This window comes from Myotis brandtii, unplaced genomic scaffold (genome assembly GCF_000412655.1).
Source record: "Myotis brandtii unplaced genomic scaffold, ASM41265v1 scaffold1532, whole genome shotgun sequence".
Classification (NCBI taxonomy): Eukaryota; Metazoa; Chordata; class Mammalia; order Chiroptera; family Vespertilionidae; genus Myotis; species Myotis brandtii.
In genome coordinates this window covers 18,354-36,335 of record NW_005355551.1, presented here as the reverse complement: position 1 = coordinate 36,335, position 17,982 = coordinate 18,354, and the positions used below count along the sequence as shown (strand labels likewise).

At 42.3% G+C, this 17,982-nt stretch overlaps 3 gene segments (V, D, J or C); all 3 read right to left on the bottom strand.

Moving 5' to 3' along the window:
• Positions 1-623: 623 nt before the first annotated feature.
• Positions 624-1,131, bottom strand: LOC102247798. The segment is given in 2 exon segments: positions 624-940; positions 1,053-1,131. Coding segments are annotated over 2 exon segments (396 nt in total).
• Positions 1,132-7,978: 6,847 nt separating this feature from the next.
• On the bottom strand, positions 7,979-8,530 carry LOC102247513. The segment is given in 2 exon segments: positions 7,979-8,364; positions 8,461-8,530. Coding segments are annotated over 2 exon segments (435 nt in total).
• A 4,249-nt stretch (positions 8,531-12,779) lies between these two features.
• LOC102247218 lies at positions 12,780-13,414 on the bottom strand. The segment is given in 2 exon segments: positions 12,780-13,096; positions 13,209-13,414. Coding segments are annotated over 2 exon segments (405 nt in total).
• Positions 13,415-17,982: the final 4,568 nt, after the last annotated feature.

The window sequence follows — 17,982 nt, the reverse complement described above, 5'->3', positions numbered from 1 at the left end:
CTTAGAGTTGCAACTCAGAGGCTGGCAAGTCAGGCGGGGAACGTTGGAGTCTGCAGTCACTGAAGCAAGGAAGCCTCATGTTCGCTTCCAGCTGCCTGGCTGCCGGCCGCCATCTTGGCTGACAGTTAATTTGCATAAGGATATGCTGATTAGCCAATGGGAAGGGTAGCGGTAGTACGCTAATTACCATGTTTCTCTTTTATTAGTGTAGAAGGGCCAAGCCCAGGAAGCATCATGGAATTCTAGAGGTAATGTTGATTTTGGAGGCCTGGACATTTAGGGTTGACATATGTGAAATATTTGGAATGTCCAGGATCTGCAGCTTCCTGCCTATAAAAAGTTATATTGAAGGCTTCTTCTTCTGTAAAGTGGACACACATTAGTGACAATGCATTAGCACACACAACATGGACCCCACTCTATCACAGCAGGAGTTCCTGCCATGTGCTAGGAATTGCAAGGTGCTGGCAGAGCTGGGAGGATAGTCAGGAAAGCTCAGGCTGAGCTCAGCAGGGCAGGGAGGATGTTGCAAAAGAAGTTAGCCCTATACTGGCAACTTGCTAAGGCCCCCTCCCTCTCCTGTGACATCCTCAGCTGGGGCAGGGAGGTTTGAGTACAGAAAGTCATTGACCCTGCAGGGCTGTGTCTAAGCTGCTGGCACAGAGATACATGGCTGAGTCTCCCAGCTGCAAGGCACTCAGGGTCAGCTCAGAGCTGTAGTTATTGAACTGTTTTCCTGAGAACCGATCTGGGATGTTTCCTTTCTGTCCCTCCTGCTTTTCATAAAAACTAATGAGGAACTGGGGGCCATGTCCCAGAGCCTGCTGGTACCAGTACACATAGCTGTGTCCGGAGATGGGGTGGCACTTCAGAACAGCCTTCCCCCCTTGGACTTTGATTATGTGTCTTGGGGACTGGGTGACTCCAGCAGCCACAGAACCTGCGGAGGAAGGAGAAAGAAGCTTTCGACCAGCACATGAAGGAAATGGACTCTCCACCAACAGTCAAGAACTTTGGGTTCAAGGGATGTCCCACCTGAATTCAGGACTCACCTGCCCCCAGAAGGCAGAGGGCCATGCAGCAGAGGAGTCGGGGGCCCCTGAAAGATTCAAGCAGGACAAGACTGGCCATCTCCCAGCTCTGGACTCTGGTGTTTGGGGTGAGAGAGCAGAGGGTTTGCCTCTCTCTCTGCTCTGAGTGGAGGGCTTGCCTGTGATGTCACTGTCCTGATGTTACTGTCCTTGTAGGCTCCACAGACAGCCTGCACTTCCTAGACAGGCTCAGTTGGTCTAGGCATTCCCCATTCTGTCCATCTTCCTATCAGTAGGTGCTCTGGCTGTTCTGAGCTAGGCCAGGCTGGTTTTGTGGCAGGTGACCATCCCCCAGCTTCTCTGTTTCCCAGGAGCAGGTGCTTCTTGCTCTACACCTGGCTTGAATTATCCCAGCTGCCTGACTGAAAGAAGCCCCATCACACTCTCCACCAAGCATAGGCTTCAAGGGAGAGCTTAACTCCAGGCAAGGCCAACCTCGTGGCTCCCTAATGTGACAACACACCTGCATAGCAGTTAATGTGAGAAGATATGATCATCAAACTTCTGATTCATCAGACAATCTCCCTGATGTAGGGACCCAGCCAAGATTCTCTCCCTTAACCCTCCCTCTGCCACTGGGCCCCATCAGCAGCTCACTCCATGGATCCACAGTGCCCTCAAGTGGCCACTTGTGCAGTAGTGGTGTTGACACTGCCCAGGCTGGCTGGGTTCTGAATTAGAGGCAGGACTGGACAGGATACTGCAAGCTCCTGCTGATGTGATGTTTACCTGTCTCAGCCCACCCTTTGCAGGTGGCACTGAGGGAGGCATGGTGCATTTTTCTAAGAAGGAAACACAAATTCTAAATCTCATCAATGAGTGTTCTGGGAAAGAGGACACCATGCATGCTGCTGCCCTGGGAAGGGGAGGAGGGACCTTGGGCAAAGTACTCTCTTTAACCAAAGTTAATTCCTGGGGAGGGCTGACCTTGGCCTTCTATCAGTCAAAAAATCTAAGCAGCTGGAAATAGACCATCTATGAAAAGGGAGCTGCCTAATTATAGATTTTTTTTACCAGTCATTTTAATTCTTTTGCTTTTTTAAATAATTGAATTATTTACTTTTAAATTATTGATTTGTAGGAAATATTTATATTTTGAATACATTACCAGCAAAAAAATATATTCATAGATATTTATTTTTCTTAATATATTTTGTTGAACAGGATTTTAAAACTTTTAATAAAGAAACATATACTTTTTAAAGATCAGAGTATTTTCTTGTCCTCTCAAAGACATTTTGCCTACTCCAAGGTCATGAAAAGAATTAGTTCAGCTTTTTCTCAGAAGCTTTATTGAGAAAGTTGACCCATCTTATATTCATTTTTGTTTATGGAACTATCAGCAAACTTGTTCTAGAAAAAATCAGATGGTAAAGATTTTGGTTTTCTGTCCCAGCTCCCCACCTCTGCCCCTGCAGTGACGAAGAGCCAGAGACACTGCGCTCGCGAGTGAGCGTGGCTGTGCGCCAATAAACTTGGTGTATGGATACCGAAATCTGAATTCCATATTATTTTTCTAAGTCGCAAATATTACTTTCTCAATTTTTTCAACCATGTATGTAAACATCTTTGTTAGCTTTTGGGCCACACAAGAACAAGTTGAGACCAGATTTTGCCCACTCCTGGTTTATGGAATAAGATAAGGATTGAGATTTATTATTTTTTATATGTAAACAGTTTTTCCAGCACCATTGTTGAAATGACTATTTCCCCCCTTTTTGTGGTACTTTTAGTGTTTGATCTAGAGATCACAACATGCATCTTTACCTCACCCACAAAAATGGTTAGTAACCATAGATTTTTCATAAATGCCCTGGATTAGGGGAGGATGTTTCCAATTATTTCTGATTTACTGAGTTTTTACCTGAAACATATGTTGAATTGTATTAAGTGTTTTTGAGCATCAATAGAGATGATCATATGATCTTTCCTTTTTTTTTTTAGTATTTGAGAGTTTAAACTACATTTCGTATTTTTTAATGTTAAACTGGCTGCACATTGCCAAAGTAAACCCCACTAGGTGAGCAGGCATTATTCTCTGTAGATATTGTTCTATTTGATATACTGGAATTCTAAAAGGATTATTAATCTGTGTTCTAGAGGTGTATTGGCCTATAGGTTTTTGGTGGTTTATTTATTTTTGTTTTTGTAATACCTTGGTCTCATTTTAGTATCATAGTATGCTGGTGTCAGGATAAGTAGGGAATTATTCATGATTTTTCAGGTTTCTCAGTGGGTACTTCTATGGTGGCATCCTACCAATTTTGATATGATATATTTTCATTTTCATTCCATTATAGTTTTCCTTTTGATATGTTCTTTGCCATTTCATTTACAAATATTTGGGATTTTCCCAGAATGCTTTATGTTATTGATTTCTAATTTAGTTCCTCTGTGATGATAGAACATAGTTTGAATTCTGTTAAATTTATTGATCCTTAAGTTATACCCAAAGTCTATAGTATCCTGGCCATAGTCTGTGTGCACTCGATAAGAATGTGTATTCTGCTGCTGATGGGTAATCTGTTCTATAAATGTGAGTTAGACCAAGGTGATCAATAATGTTGCTGATGTCTTCTGTATCCTCACTGATTTTGTTGCGGGGGGGGGGGGGGGGCGGCGTGTCAAGTTGTTCAACCAATTACTGACAGGGGTTGAAATGTTTGAATATAATTGTGAATTTGTCTATTTCTCAGTGATGTTTTGTTCAGTGTTTTTAAAACTCTCTTTTTAGATGCATAAATATTTATGATTGCTATGTTTTTTTCTTGATCAAATTTGTCCTTTTATCATTAGAATATGAGCTTTGGTATCTCAGACAATATTTTTCTCTGAAATTGACTTTGTCTGATGTTATTATTGCTGCTCCAGCTTTCCTGTGATTAGTGTTAGTATGGTATATCTTGTCCATTCTTTTACTTTTACCTTCTGAGTCTTTATGTTCATAGTACATTTCTGGTGGGCAGCATACAGTTGTTGATTTTTAGTTTTACTCAAAATTACATCTGTGCTTTTTATTTGGGGCATTAAGACTACTTAGATTTTGTATAACTATTGAACTAGTTAATTAGTATGTATCATAATCTTGCTATTTGTTGAATTAGCTCTATCTTTGGTTTTTCCCTCTTTACTTCTCTTTTTGTACTCTTATGTATTAATTGAGCACTTAAATAATTCCATTTTTTCTTTTTTTTGCTGACTTATTAGTTATAACTCTGTGTTTGCTTTTTCAGTGGTGGCTCTAGGGTTGGCAATTCACATCTCTGCCTTAACACAGTCTACTTTCAAGTGATATTATGTTGTGATGTACTCTGCGAATCACACAAGGACGCCTCAAGAAGTCGAATTAAGGAGTCACATTTATTGCAAATCTGGGACTATGAGGGGGCATTCACTCTCCCCAAATCTCGCAGTACCCTCCCCAGCCCCAACATCAGATTTATATAGGCAAAGATCACAAAGGTATTGATTACAACCCAGGGTTTGGAATGAGGAACCTGGTTTGCACAAAGCAGTTAAAGAAGCGAAATTGAGCCGATTAGTTATCTACAAAGATTAATTATAGTTTTGGGTCTTCAGACCACTGAGTTGACAGAAATACAGTATCTAGAGCCCTCGGGTCTTGGGACCACTGAGACAATTTAGGATAATTGTGCTGTCCTGGTTCCCAGGTACAGAAGAATGTGCTTTCTAAAACCAGTATGACAACAACCAATGGGGTATTCACATTAGAATCAGTAGGGTATTCAATCGAATGGGATGATTTATATAATTCAGAAAATCAAAGTAACTTTTCTATTGTTAAACAAAGCAAATAAGTACAGAAGCCAAACAGCAGGGTTAAAGTTAAACTATAGTTTCTACCTGAGATGATTGCTACCATACTTCAATTATATCACTGGATATAGACTAGGAAAACCTCACAATGGTAACATATTTATCCATTTATCTGCTCCCTGACTTGCTATTGCTGTCACACATTTTACATTTATGTGAAAAGTAACAGAAATTCCTCCCTTATCTGCAATTTCACTTTCCACCATTTCAGTTACCAGCTGTCAAGCACCATTTAGAATTAAATAGTCATTTCCAGAAATAAGCAATTCCCAAGTTTTTACTTGAGCACCATTCTGAATAGCCTGATGGAATCTTGTGCCATCTTGTTTTGCCAGACAAACCATCCCTTTGTCCAGCATGTCAAGGCAGTGTTATACAACCCACCGTTAGTCACTTACTAGCCATCTAGATTGGTTTTATCACATGGACTGTAGCAGCGTCACAGTGCTTGTGTTCTAGTCAACCTTCTTTCACTTAATAGTGACCGCAAAGCACAAGAGTATTGATGCTGTCAATTCTGACATGCCAACGAGATGTTATAAAGTGCTCCCTTTAAGTGAACAGGTATGCATGTATAGGGTAAACAGTGTATGGAGGGTTTGGTACAATCAGTGCTTTCAAGCATCCACTTGGATTATTGGAAAGTATACTCCAAGGATAAGGGGGGAACCACTGTAACTCTTATTCAGGTCTTCTTTGAATCAATTTTCTTTAACACCCATCTCAAGTAGGGTTTTTATTAAACCAAGCTAAATTTAAATTTCTACTAAAAATAGATTTGAAAAGAAGAATGCATGTTTGCCTGAAAAAATAATAAAACAATATATGGATGTACATTAACCTGCATTATTGTGGCTGATAAATGCTCCTGGATAATTATTTCAATGGCAATTAATATTGATTTCAGAGAGAGAGGAAGAAAGAGATAGAAACATTGATGAGAGAGAACCATTGATCGGCTGCCTCTTGCACACACCCCACTCAGGATCTAGCCCGTAACCCGGCTGTATGCCCTGACTCTGAATCGAACCAGTGACCTGTCAGTTCCTGGGTCGATGCTCAACCCCTGGCTGGGCTCAATGACAGTTCTTACTGAGGATTCTAATGTATGTATTGTAAGGCTGCTGGCTGCATGTGGCCTTGACAGTACTCTACTTAGTGTGGTCTGAGTCAGTGACACTCAGTACAGGGAGTTTACTGTAAATGTGTTGAAACTTTATATTTTACAGGAGAAGATTTCACCATACCTGACACTCAGCCTGAGTACTCAGGCTCTATTGTAGAATCTTTGAACTGTATAACGGAATCCCAGAGCTCCACAGCCAGAATAATATTCAGGTATTTCGAAGGTCATTTCCTGACTTCCCACTATCAGGAAAACAATTACAGTCCCAATGCACTTATCCCCCTTGATGAGGGAAGAAGAGAGCCACTCGTTTGTTCTGAGACTCTGGGAACTCTGAGGAGAGGTGAGCACATGAGGGTTTGAGAGCAGGAAGAGGGTGACTGTGCCATGCTGTGGTTAAGCTGCTGGCACAGAGGTACAGGGCTGAGTCCTCCTGCTCTGCACGCTGGATCTTCAGAGTGGAGAAGGAGCCATCAGGCCTCTCAGCAGAGAACCGTTCTTTAGGCATCCCTGATGTGTCCAGGGTCTCCATGTTTTGGAAATAAAGCAAAAAATCCAGGCTCTGCTCTAGTGTCTGTTGGTACCAGTAAAGTCTGGTGTGCCCAGAAATTGGATCACACCTGAGAGTGACATCCTGTCCCCTCTCTGTGACTATGTGCGTGGGGGACTGAGACACTCCAGCTTTGGTGTGACCCGTGGAGACAGAAGTTGGGAATAGAGTGAGGAAAAACAATAGTAAACATCACACACACACACACACACACACACACACACACACGCACACACACACAGAAACTCTTGTCCACAGTTAAAATGGTAATTTTTAAGGACTTGCCTGCCCCCAGGAGACAGAGGCTCACCCAGCAGAGGAGCCTGGTGCCCATGGCAGGGTCAGGGCAGGAATGGGAGGTTCACTAGGTCAGGATTGTGTGAGCATAGGCAGAGAGGAAGGACAACCCTTGTCCCCACAAGGCAGTTTCCATAGTGACATCATTTTCTCTTTCAATCCCTTCAACCTCAGGGACATGTGATGTATATTTCAGCACCCTTGGGTGACTAATTTGAATATTTATAAACTCCCTTTTCAATAAATTCAATGCATGGCTGTCACTCTGGACTCCTGTGCTCTCTACATGCAGAGGTCTCACTGCATTTCTAAGCTTTTCTTCTCATTCACCAGCCAGTCCAGTCCCCTGGGCATTTTCAGTTAAGACAGATAGGTCAACAGCATCATCAATACCAGATACCAAAGGGTTAATTCACTGTCTTATCTGCAAGTCAGGATCTCCTGTGAGCATCCCTGTTTCTGTCATCATACCTTCCTCTCTACCAGTCACACATGCTCAACCTTATCCAGTTCTTAGACCAGGGTGGGCATTGGGCATTGACTTGGCTTTGCCCTGAAATGCACTAACATTCAGAGATATGAGATAAAATGATTCCCTGGGAAAGTGTCGGAGTTGAAAGCTCCTATTCTTTCTGCACGTCATGACCAAATGCCCTTTCTTTGTTCATTACCTTCCATGTCGTTTTATGGCTCTATAGCCCATAGCAAAGCCGTATGTCCTTCTAGGTCACCATGCAGTAAACTATAGTTTTCTTATTGCTTCTTTGTGGAAGAAGACTCCACTTCATTGACCTTTAAGATACTAGTGTGTAACATAAAAGGGGGTCAGGATGGATGTCATTTATAGTTGACTTTCCACTCTGGAGGCATCAGTCTCAAGCTGATGAGGTGAAAACCTAGAGCTGGGGAAGCACCTTCCCATCTAATAGGGTAGCTGCAGAGGACAGACTGACAGACAGCAACAGTGGGGAGTGTGTGTCCCAGGCCCTGCGTCTGGTCAACACCTGTCAAAAAATGCCCCAGAGGTGGTCCTCAGCGTACACAGACGTTCAATCTGCTGACAAGGGCCACTGGGGGCTACTCAGTGCAGGGGTTTATGAGTCCAGGGTGCAGGGCCTCTTCCTGCCTTTTTGTACTGAGAGGAGGCGGCCCTGCAGCGCTGTGGTCACCTTCACTGCTGGCACAGAAGTACACAGATGTCTGTGAAGGGGTCGCCGATTTCAGTGTGAGGACAAAGTTCTCTTTATTTTGTCTAAGGACACTGTACCCATTGGCACCATCTCCTTTGGCGGTGATCCCAGCACTGACTGAGTAATAGATCAGCGTCAGCTCATGTCCCATGTCTTGGCGATACCAGTACATAATGCCGTGGTTATTAGTCTGATGACAACTCAGTGTCACATTCTTTTCTGTTCCCGCAACCTTGTATCTTGGGCTCTGGGTGATTTCGGCATCCAGGTTTCCTGTAAAGAAAGCCACATACCTGATGTTGTCATCCTAAGATGAAGGCTTGGGCTGAGGTCTTGGGAATCCAGGGCAGGAAGCCCCCCTGTACTCACCTGCCCACAGGAGACAAAGAGCCACCCAGAAGAAGAGCCTGCTGACCATTTCAGGTCCAGGGCAGAATCTCATGTCTTCCTGTTCTGTTTTGAGAAAAATAGACTCAATGATGTCACTGTCCTTGACAAATGCTTGAGCTGTAGAGCTAACCTGCCACACCCCTTCCCCACTGGAACAAATCAGTGATCCTCTCAGTTACCAGGAACCACCTGATGTCCAGGAAGTTTTTAAAACCCCAAGGTCAGGATCATTGGAATCTGAAGACTTGTTTTATGTTGTCTCATAATTCACTGACTGAGGGGAGCCTTGCCATCTGTGCTCAGGTCTCTACATGCTCATATGTAAGAGTTCTCCCTTGATTTCATCTGAAGGCAAAGAAGACTGTTTTACCTATGACCCTGTGACTGTGCTTTTTTTTACAAAAAGAGGAGGCTGGTTACAATATGGATGAGCTATTCAGCCAGAGCTACACACTTCTTACGTCTCCAGGAAGGTCTTGCACCCACCAAACGGGAGAATATTGATTGAATCATAAATGTAATACAGTGCCAAGCTTGCAGCTAGTCAATATCAGTACATGCTGTGATTTCTTATACAGGTTATGCCTCAGTCTGAGGTGACCCCTTTTCTGTGACTACATATCTTGATGTCATCGCAATGGGCAACTATAATGACACAACAGTGACAAAGGACATGAAGTCAGAAATCAGAGGTGAGGAGGAGGTAAATGGTCATCACATGGAAAGACTTGCAGCTTGATGCCTGGTAAACCCAGGAAGGGCTATTACATCTTATCCAGGACTTAACTGTTCCCAGGGCACCAAGAGCCACACAGCAAAGGAGCCTACATTCTAGGCTGGGTCAATGCGAAAAAGAGGAGTTTCTCAGCTAGGACTCACATTGTTTGGGTTAAAGTGCATGGAATCCCAGAGATCTGTGGACTGTTCTCACAAGAAGGTATCATCTTCCCATATTGTTAGTATTCTCAATAATACCCTAATTTCTTTAGGGAGACAAACATTTACCAGGAATAATTCCTTTGCAATTCTCATTTAAATTAGTCAATTAGAGTCACAAATTCTATGTTGATTTAAAAATGTATGTCATAAGAAATTTTTTGTCTTGTCCTTGTGTTTTTGCACTGATTTTTCCCAAACTCCTGGATAGTGCCTGTACATGGTAAGTAGTGAAGGCTGGATGGGCCATGCAGGCAATGAAGAATAATTTCAGGCCTTCTCCTTCTCACAGGACCTTTCCAAGACTTCTGAATCTTTTCTTCTTTCCTTTTTAGTAGAGCACCCTAAAATTACATAAGCATATATCCCCACCAAGCCCAAACTACTCTTCACCTGATTCAAGTAGTGTTTGTTGAGTGAAAGAAATGAAAGATGCCTAACTGGTTTAGCTCAGTGGATAGAGCGTCAGCCTGCGGATTGAAGGGTCCCAGGTTCGATTCCAGTCAAGGGCATGTACCTTAGTTGTGGGCACATCCCCAGTGAGGGGTGTGCAGGAGGCAGCTGATTGATGTTTCTCTCTCATCGATGTTTCTAACTCTCTAACCTTCTTCCTTCCTCTCTGTAAAAAATCAATAAAATATATTTAAAAAAAAAGAAAGAAATGAAAGATTATCAGAGAGCAGGCAGACTCCACTTCTATAAAGATAACCAAGTCTGGTCAGTCACAAAGAGGTTCAGAGCTTGAAGGGAGCAGAGACCCTTGTGAATCTGTTGAGAATTAAAAATAAGCTACAGTAAACTTAGGAAAATCATTTATATCTGTTATTATAAGACTTTTTGAATGATAGGATGGCAAAATGAATTAAACAAAAATAGCCGTGTCTTCCAAAGGGGTGGGTCCTTTGATGGTCACTTCCTTCCATCACTGTCACCATATAGGCTGCCCCTGGAGGCAGAGTGCGAGACACAGACATAGATACAAGTAGTTTATTTGGGAAGTCATCTCAGGAAGCAGGAAAAAGAGAGCAGGGAGGGAGGAACCAGGAAGGAAAAAGCCTAGATAAGGTGCAATACTACAGTTGTGCAGGGACATCGGGAGATGGATTTATGGATTTTGTTGGAATCTGCAGAGAAGCACACAGACCATCTCCTTAGCTGGCCTCTTGGATGCAGAGGCTGAGCTTTTATCGCTGGCTCCTTTCCTTCCAGGAGCATTAGCACTCTGCAGCTCTGGCTGCCCTGGGGTGCAGGCCATGTGGGCTCCCATGATAGAGAGGAGGCCAGAGCAGAAAGCTGAGGGACACCCAGCCTGCAGGTGATGGGGTGCTGTCAGAACCAGGTAATGCACACAAACTTGTATGTAATTCTCCACTGCAGCTGAGGCTGATACCAGAGGTGGGCCGGGGATGGATGAGGGCACTAGAGGCTCCACTATGATGGTCTCTCTTCACACAAAACTGTCCCTTCCATCAAATCGTCTGTGTGATCACCAGTCACTCTGAAGCCACAACTTTCTGGAAGCACCACACCTTCTTGTACATCAGACTTAACATAAAACAGGAAATGCTGTCCTGGGTCATCTTTTCATTTTCCCTTAAGAGCACCTCTCAGTAGTTCATTTCACCCAATAAATTATAAGATAGCAATATTTGCATTTCAAAGAAGTTTCTGTCTGAGCCATAGATGAGTCAGGCAAAAGTAACCATGCCTGCCTTTCATCCCAGAGCTGCACATAGTAAATAATTGTGCTACACTAGCGATTTGTCACAGAGTTTATACAGAACAAAGATGACTTGAGCCTATATTTTTACTAAGCAATTTTTCATATTTGCTTGTTTTAAATCACTACAAAACACCCCTTATTGCCCCCAGGTTACAAATGCAAAACTTGGACAAATAGTTTCTGAGTCACCATCCCAAGGCAGGTCAGAATATGAACAGACAGGTCCAGGAAGCTGGATCTCTTTCCTCTCCAGCAGGTCCCCTCCCAAGTGAAAGCTGTTATGCAAATGATTTATGTTACAGCCTGCATTTCTAAAAGGGACCTTTGGGTCCATGATCCCGTTTTGAAGATGCCTCTCTCTACCACATGCAGAAGGGTGGGGTGATTTAAAGCATGGGTGGAAGTCAGTATCGTCCATGTCTGTGTCCCAATTCTGGTATTTGTTAGCTGTACCTCCTTTAGCCAAGTATCCAAACTCTCTAACAATCAGTGTTTTCACTTGTAATGTGGGTAATTTATGCTACCTCACAGAAAATGTGCAATAAATAAAATGATTGAATTAAATACACAAAATGTGTGGAATTAAAGTCATCTGCATTCACCAATCAACTCATACCCTAATCTGTAAATGTCTGTATTATTCATTTAATAGCTATGATGCTCAGCTGTTTTCTGCAGTCCCTGACCTGGGCAGAAGAAGCAATTTCAGATGTTCTAATAGAAAGTGGGGGCAAGCTGAGACCCTCACTCCTCCACACTTTCCAGGTTTAGAAAAACTGATTCACTGTAGTAACTCCTAGAATCCTGCCTGAAATTCCTAGAGGGCTTCTGTTTTCTGGGTGAATCTTCTGTTAGTCTGGAAATCCCCTAGTCCAGTGGTTGGCAAACTGCGGCTCGTGAGCCACATGCTGCTCTTTGGCCCGTTAAGTGTGGCCACGAAGTTTCAATCGCACTGTACATGCGCGCCCGCACGTGGCATTTTGTGAAAGAGCCACACTCAAGGGGCCGCAGTTTGCCGACCACTGCCCTAGTCCCTTAGCTCTTCTATTAGGGGACATCATGTCCTCCCTCTATATAAACTAGGACAGGATAGAGGCACGTTCTGTGATGTGAAGCTCTGTGTCTTAGAAGTTGGCAGGCAATCAGCTGTGTAGCCCCAGATGAGGTGTGACCACCCCCACACCCCCCATCCCAGCTCAAATGCTCTTGAAATGGGAGAGCCAGAGCTCTGTTATATCTTATGGACCAGGCCAAGGCAGCACCATGGAATTCTGGGCAATGTTGACTTTGAAGGCCTGGAGATGTAGGGTTAACATATGTGAAATATTTGAGATGTCCAAGGGCTGAAACTTCCTGCCTATAAAATGGTATAATGAGCGCTTCCTCCTCTGTAAAGTGGAACACAATGTCGACTGTGAATTAGCACGCACAACATGGACCCCACTCTATCACAGCAGGAGTTCCTGCCATGTGCTAGGAATTGCCAGGTGCTGGCAGAGCTGGAAGGACACTCAGGAAAGCTCAGGCTGGGCAGGGAGGATGTTGCAAAAGAAGTTAGCCCTATACTGGCAACTTGCTAAGGTCCCCTCCCTCTCCTGTGACATCCTCAGCTGGGGCAGGGAGGTTTGAGTACAGAAAGTCATTGACCCTGCAGGGCTGTGTCTAAGCTGCTGGCACAGAGATACACGGCTGAGTCTCCCAGCTGCAAGGCGCTCATGGCCAGCTCAGAGCTGTAGTTATTGAACTGTTTTCCTGAGAACCGATCTGGGATGTTTCCTTTCTGTCCCTCCTGCTTTTCATAAAAACTAATGAGGAACTGGGGGCCGTGTCCCAGAGCCTGCTGGTACCAGTACACCGTATTATGTCCGGAGATGGGATGACACTTCAGAACAGCCTTCCCCCCTTGGACTTTGATTAGGTGTCTTGGGAACTGGGTGACTCCAGCAGCCACAGAACCTGTGGAGGAAGGAGAAAGAAGCTGTAGACCAGCACAGGAAGGAGATGGACAGGCCAACAATAATCAAGAACTTTGGGTTCAAGGGATGTCCCATCTGAAGTCAGGACTCACCTGCCCCCAGAAGGCAGAGGGCCACACAGCAGAGGAGCCAATTGCCACTGGAAGATTCAGGCAGGACAAGACTGGCCATCTCCCACATCTGGGCTCTGGTGTTTGGGGTGAGAAAGCAGAGGCTTTGAGTATTACTTTGCTCTGGGTGGAGGGCTTGTCTGTGATGTCACTGTTCTGATGTCGTTGTCCTTGTAGGCTCCCACACACAACCTGTACTTCCTGGACAGGCTCAGTTGGAAAGAGCCACACGTGGGCAAACTACGGCCCGCGGGCCGGATCCTGCCCGTTTGAAATGAATAAAACTAAAAAAAAAAAAAAGACCGTACCCTTTTATGTAATGATGTTTACTTTGAATTTATATTAGTTCACACAAACACTCCATCCATGCTTTTGTTCCGGCCCTCCGGACCAGTTTAAGAACCCATTGTGGCCCTCGAGTCAAAAAGTTTGCCCACCCCTGATCTAGAGTCTAGAGACACTCTGTCCATCTTCCTATGAGCAAGTGCTGCTGGATATGCCCAGCTGGGCCAGGCAGGGTTTGTGGCAGATGATCATCCTCACAGCATCTCTGTTTCCTAGGAGCAGGTACACCTGGCTTGAATTATCCAAGCTTCAGGCTGAAGGAAGTCCCATCACACTCTCCACCAAACATATGCTCCAAAAGAGAGCTTAATTCCAGGCAAGGCCAAGCTCATGGCTTCCTGCTGTGACAACACACCTGCATATCAGTTAATGTGAGAAGATATGATCAGCAAACCTCTGATTCATCAGATAGTCTCCCTGATGTAGGGACCAAGCCAAGACTCTCTCCCTTAACCCTCTGTCTCCCACAGGGCGCCATCAGCAGCTTATTCTGTGGATCCACAGCGCCCTCAAGTGGCCGCTTGTGTAGTAGCAGTGTTGATACTTCCCAGGTTGAGTGGGTTCTGTCTGAATTAGGAGTCAGGACCAGCCAGGACACTGTAAGCACCTGCTGATGTGATGTTTACCTGTCTCAGCTCAGCCTTAGCAGGTGGTAGTGAGGGAGGCATGGTGCATATTTTCTAAGAAGGAAATATAAATTCTAAATCTCATCAATGACTGTTCTGGGAAAGAGGACACCATGCATGCAGCTGCCCTGGGAAGGGGTGGAGGGACCTTGGCTGAAGCGTTCTCTTTAACCAAAGATAATTCCTGGGGAGGGCTGACCTTAGGGTTTTACTAGCCAAAAAAAGAATTTGAGCAGCTGGAAATATACCCTCTATGAAGAGGGAACCATCTACTTATAGATCTTGGGTGTTTTTTTTTGTTTTGTTTTGTTTTGTTTTGTTTTCCACTCTGTTTAACTCTTCTGTTCTTTTTTAAAAATCGAATAACTTACCTTTTAAGTTATTGATTTGTAGGAATTATTTATATTTTGGATACATGCCCTTTCTTAATATCTTTTTTTTTATAGTCAGGTCTTTATTTAAGAATCTCATCTGCCAACTTAGCGTTTTCCACCAACACGGGGACTGCAAGCTCCTGCTGATGTGATGTTTACCTGTCTCAGCCCACCCTTTGCAGGTGGCACTGAGGGAGGCATGGTGCATTTTTCTAAGAAGGAAACACAAATTCTAAATCTCATCAATGAGTGTTCTGGGAAAGAGGACACCATGCATGCTGCTGCCCTGGGAAGGGGAGGAGGGACCTTGGGCAAAGTACTCTCTTTAACCAAAGTTAATTCCTGGGGAGGGCTGACCTTGGCCTTCTATCAGTCAAAAAATCTAAGCAGCTGGAAATAGACCATCTATGAAAAGGGAGCTGCCTAATTATAGATTTTTTTTACCAGTCATTTTAATTCTTTTGCTTTTTTAAATAATTGAATTATTTACTTTTAAATTATTGATTTGTAGGAAATATTTATATTTTGAATACATTACCAGCAAAAAAATATATTCATAGATATTTATTTTTCTTAATATATTTTGTTGAACAGGATTTTAAAACTTTTAATAAAGAAACATATACTTTTTAAAGATCAGAGTATTTTCTTGTCCTCTCAAAGACATTTTGCCTACTCCAAGGTCATGAAAAGAATTAGTTCAGCTTTTTCTCAGAAGCTTTATTGAGAAAGTTGACCCATCTTATATTCATTTTTGTTTATGGAACTATCAGCAAACTTGTTCTGGAAAGGGTCAGATGGTAAAGATTTCAGTTTTCTGTCCCAGCTCCCCACCTCTGCCCCTGCAGTGCCAAAGAGTCAGAGACACCACACAAGTGAGTGAGCATGGCTGTGCTCCAATAAACTTGGTGTATGGATACTGAAATCTGAATTTCATATAATTTTCCTATGTCACAAACATTGTTGATTAGCTTCTGGGCCTTATAAGAACAAGCAGAGGCCAGATTTTGCCCACTCCTGGTTTATGGAATGAGATAAGGATTGAGATTTATTGTTATTATGCACACAGTTTTTCCAGCACCATTGTTGAAATGATTATTTCCCCCCCTTTTGCAGTACTTTTAGTGTTTGATCTAGAAATCACAACATGCATCTTTACCTTACCTGCAAAAATGTCTATTAACCATAGATTTTTTTCGTAAATGCCCTTGATTAGGGGAAGGATGTTTCCAATTACTTTTTATTTACTAAGAGTTTGTATCTGGAACAAATGTTGGATTGTATAAAGTATTTTTTTGAGCATCTATAGAGATGATCTTATGATTTTTCTTTTTTTAGTATTTGAGAGGTTAAACTGCATTTCATATTTTTGAATGTTAGTCTGTACATTTCTGAGATAAACCCATCTTGGTGATGATGTATTATCCTCTATAGATGTTGTTCTATTTGATTTGGAATTCTAAAAGATTTATTAATCTGTCCTTGAGGGATGGTGATCTATCGTTTTGTTTGGTGATTTTGTGTGTGTGTGTGTGTGGTAATATCTTGATTTCATTTGAGTAGCATAGTAGTGCTGGCCTCAGTGTGAGTAGGGAATTATTCCCTATTTTCCAGATTTCCTATTAAGTACAATCAATTTTAATATGATATATTTTCATTTAATTAAAATCCCTTTATAATTTCCCTTTTGATTTCTTCTTTGCCCCATGGGTTATTTAGAAGATTGTTGTTTCATTTACAAATATTTGGAAGTTTTACAGTACTCTTTCTGTTATTGATATCTAATTCAGTTCCTCTGTGGTGAAAGAACATGCTTTTGAATTATTTTAAATGTGTTGGTACTTATTTTATACCCAAAGTCTACAGTATCCTGGCCATCGTCTGTGTGCACTCGATAAGAATGTGTATTCTGCTGCTGTTGGGTGATCTGTTCTATAAATGTGAGTTGGGCCGAGGTGATCAATAATGTTATTGATGTCTTTTGTTTCCTCACTAATTTTATTGGGGGGGTGGTGGTGTCAAGTTGTTCAACCAATTACTGACAGGTGTTGAAATGTCTGATTATAATTGTGAATTTGTCTATTTCTCCTTGCTGTTTTTGTTCAGGGTTTTAAACTCTCCTTTTAGATGTATAAATATTTATGGTTGCTATGTTTTCTTGATCAATTTGTCCTTTTAGCATTAGAATATGAGGTTTTTTATCCCAGACTATATTCTTTGCTCTGAAATTGATTTTGTCTGATGTTATTATTGCTGCTCCAGCTTTCCTGTGATTAGTGTTAGTATGGTATATCTTGTCCATTCTTTTACTTTTACCTTCTGAGTCTTTATGTTCATAGTACATTTCTGGTGGGCAGCATACAGTTGTTGATTTTTCATTTTTACTCAAAATCACAATCTGTGCTTTTTATTTGGGGCATTGAGACTACTTTGATTTGATACGACTATTGATCTAGTTTGTTAGTATCTGTCATAAACTTGCTATTTGTTGTATTAGCCCCATCTTTTGTTTGCCCCTCTTTACTTCTTTTTATGTCCTCTTGGGTATTAATTATTTTAATGATTCCATTATCTCTATTTTTGTTGACTTAGTAGTTATAATTCTGTGTTTGATATTTTAGTTGGTGGCTCTAGCATTTGCAATTTACATCTTTGCCTTAACACAGTCTACCTTGAAGTGGTATTATACCACCAGACATAGATTAGGAAAACCTCACAATGGTAAGATAATTTATCTGCTCTCTGTCTTTCTCTTGTTGTCATACATTTTACTTTTATGTGCTATAGCGCCCCTCCCCCTCCTTATCTGCAGTTTCGCTTTCCACAGTTTTAGTTTCCAGCTGTCAAGCACCATTCAGAATTATTAAATGGTCAATTCCAGAAATAAACAATTCCCAAGTTTTTACTTGAGCACCATTTTGAATACCTGATGACATATTGTGCCATCTGGTCTGTCCCATGCAGGACACGAACCATCCCTTTGTCCAGCACAACAATCCTGTGTACACAACCCACCATTAGTCACTTAGTAGCTGTCTCGGTTGGTTATCACATTGACTGTAGTAGCATCACAGTGCTTGTATACTAGTCACCCTTATTTCACCTAATAGTGGCCCCAAAGCGCAAGGGTAAACAGTATATATAGGGTTTGGTACTATCAGTGGTTTCAGGCATCCATTGGGGTTTTTAGAAAGTATCCCCCAAAGATAAAGGGGGGCAGTATAACTGTTTTTCAGGTCTTCTTTGAATCACTTTTCTTTAACATTGTCTCAAGTAGGGTGTTTAATAAACCAAGCTAAATTTAAATTTCTATTCAAAATAGATTTGAGAAGACAGCTGATTGTCAAGAAAAACAATAAAACAATATATAGACATACATTAACATGCATTATTGTGGCTGACAGGTGCTCC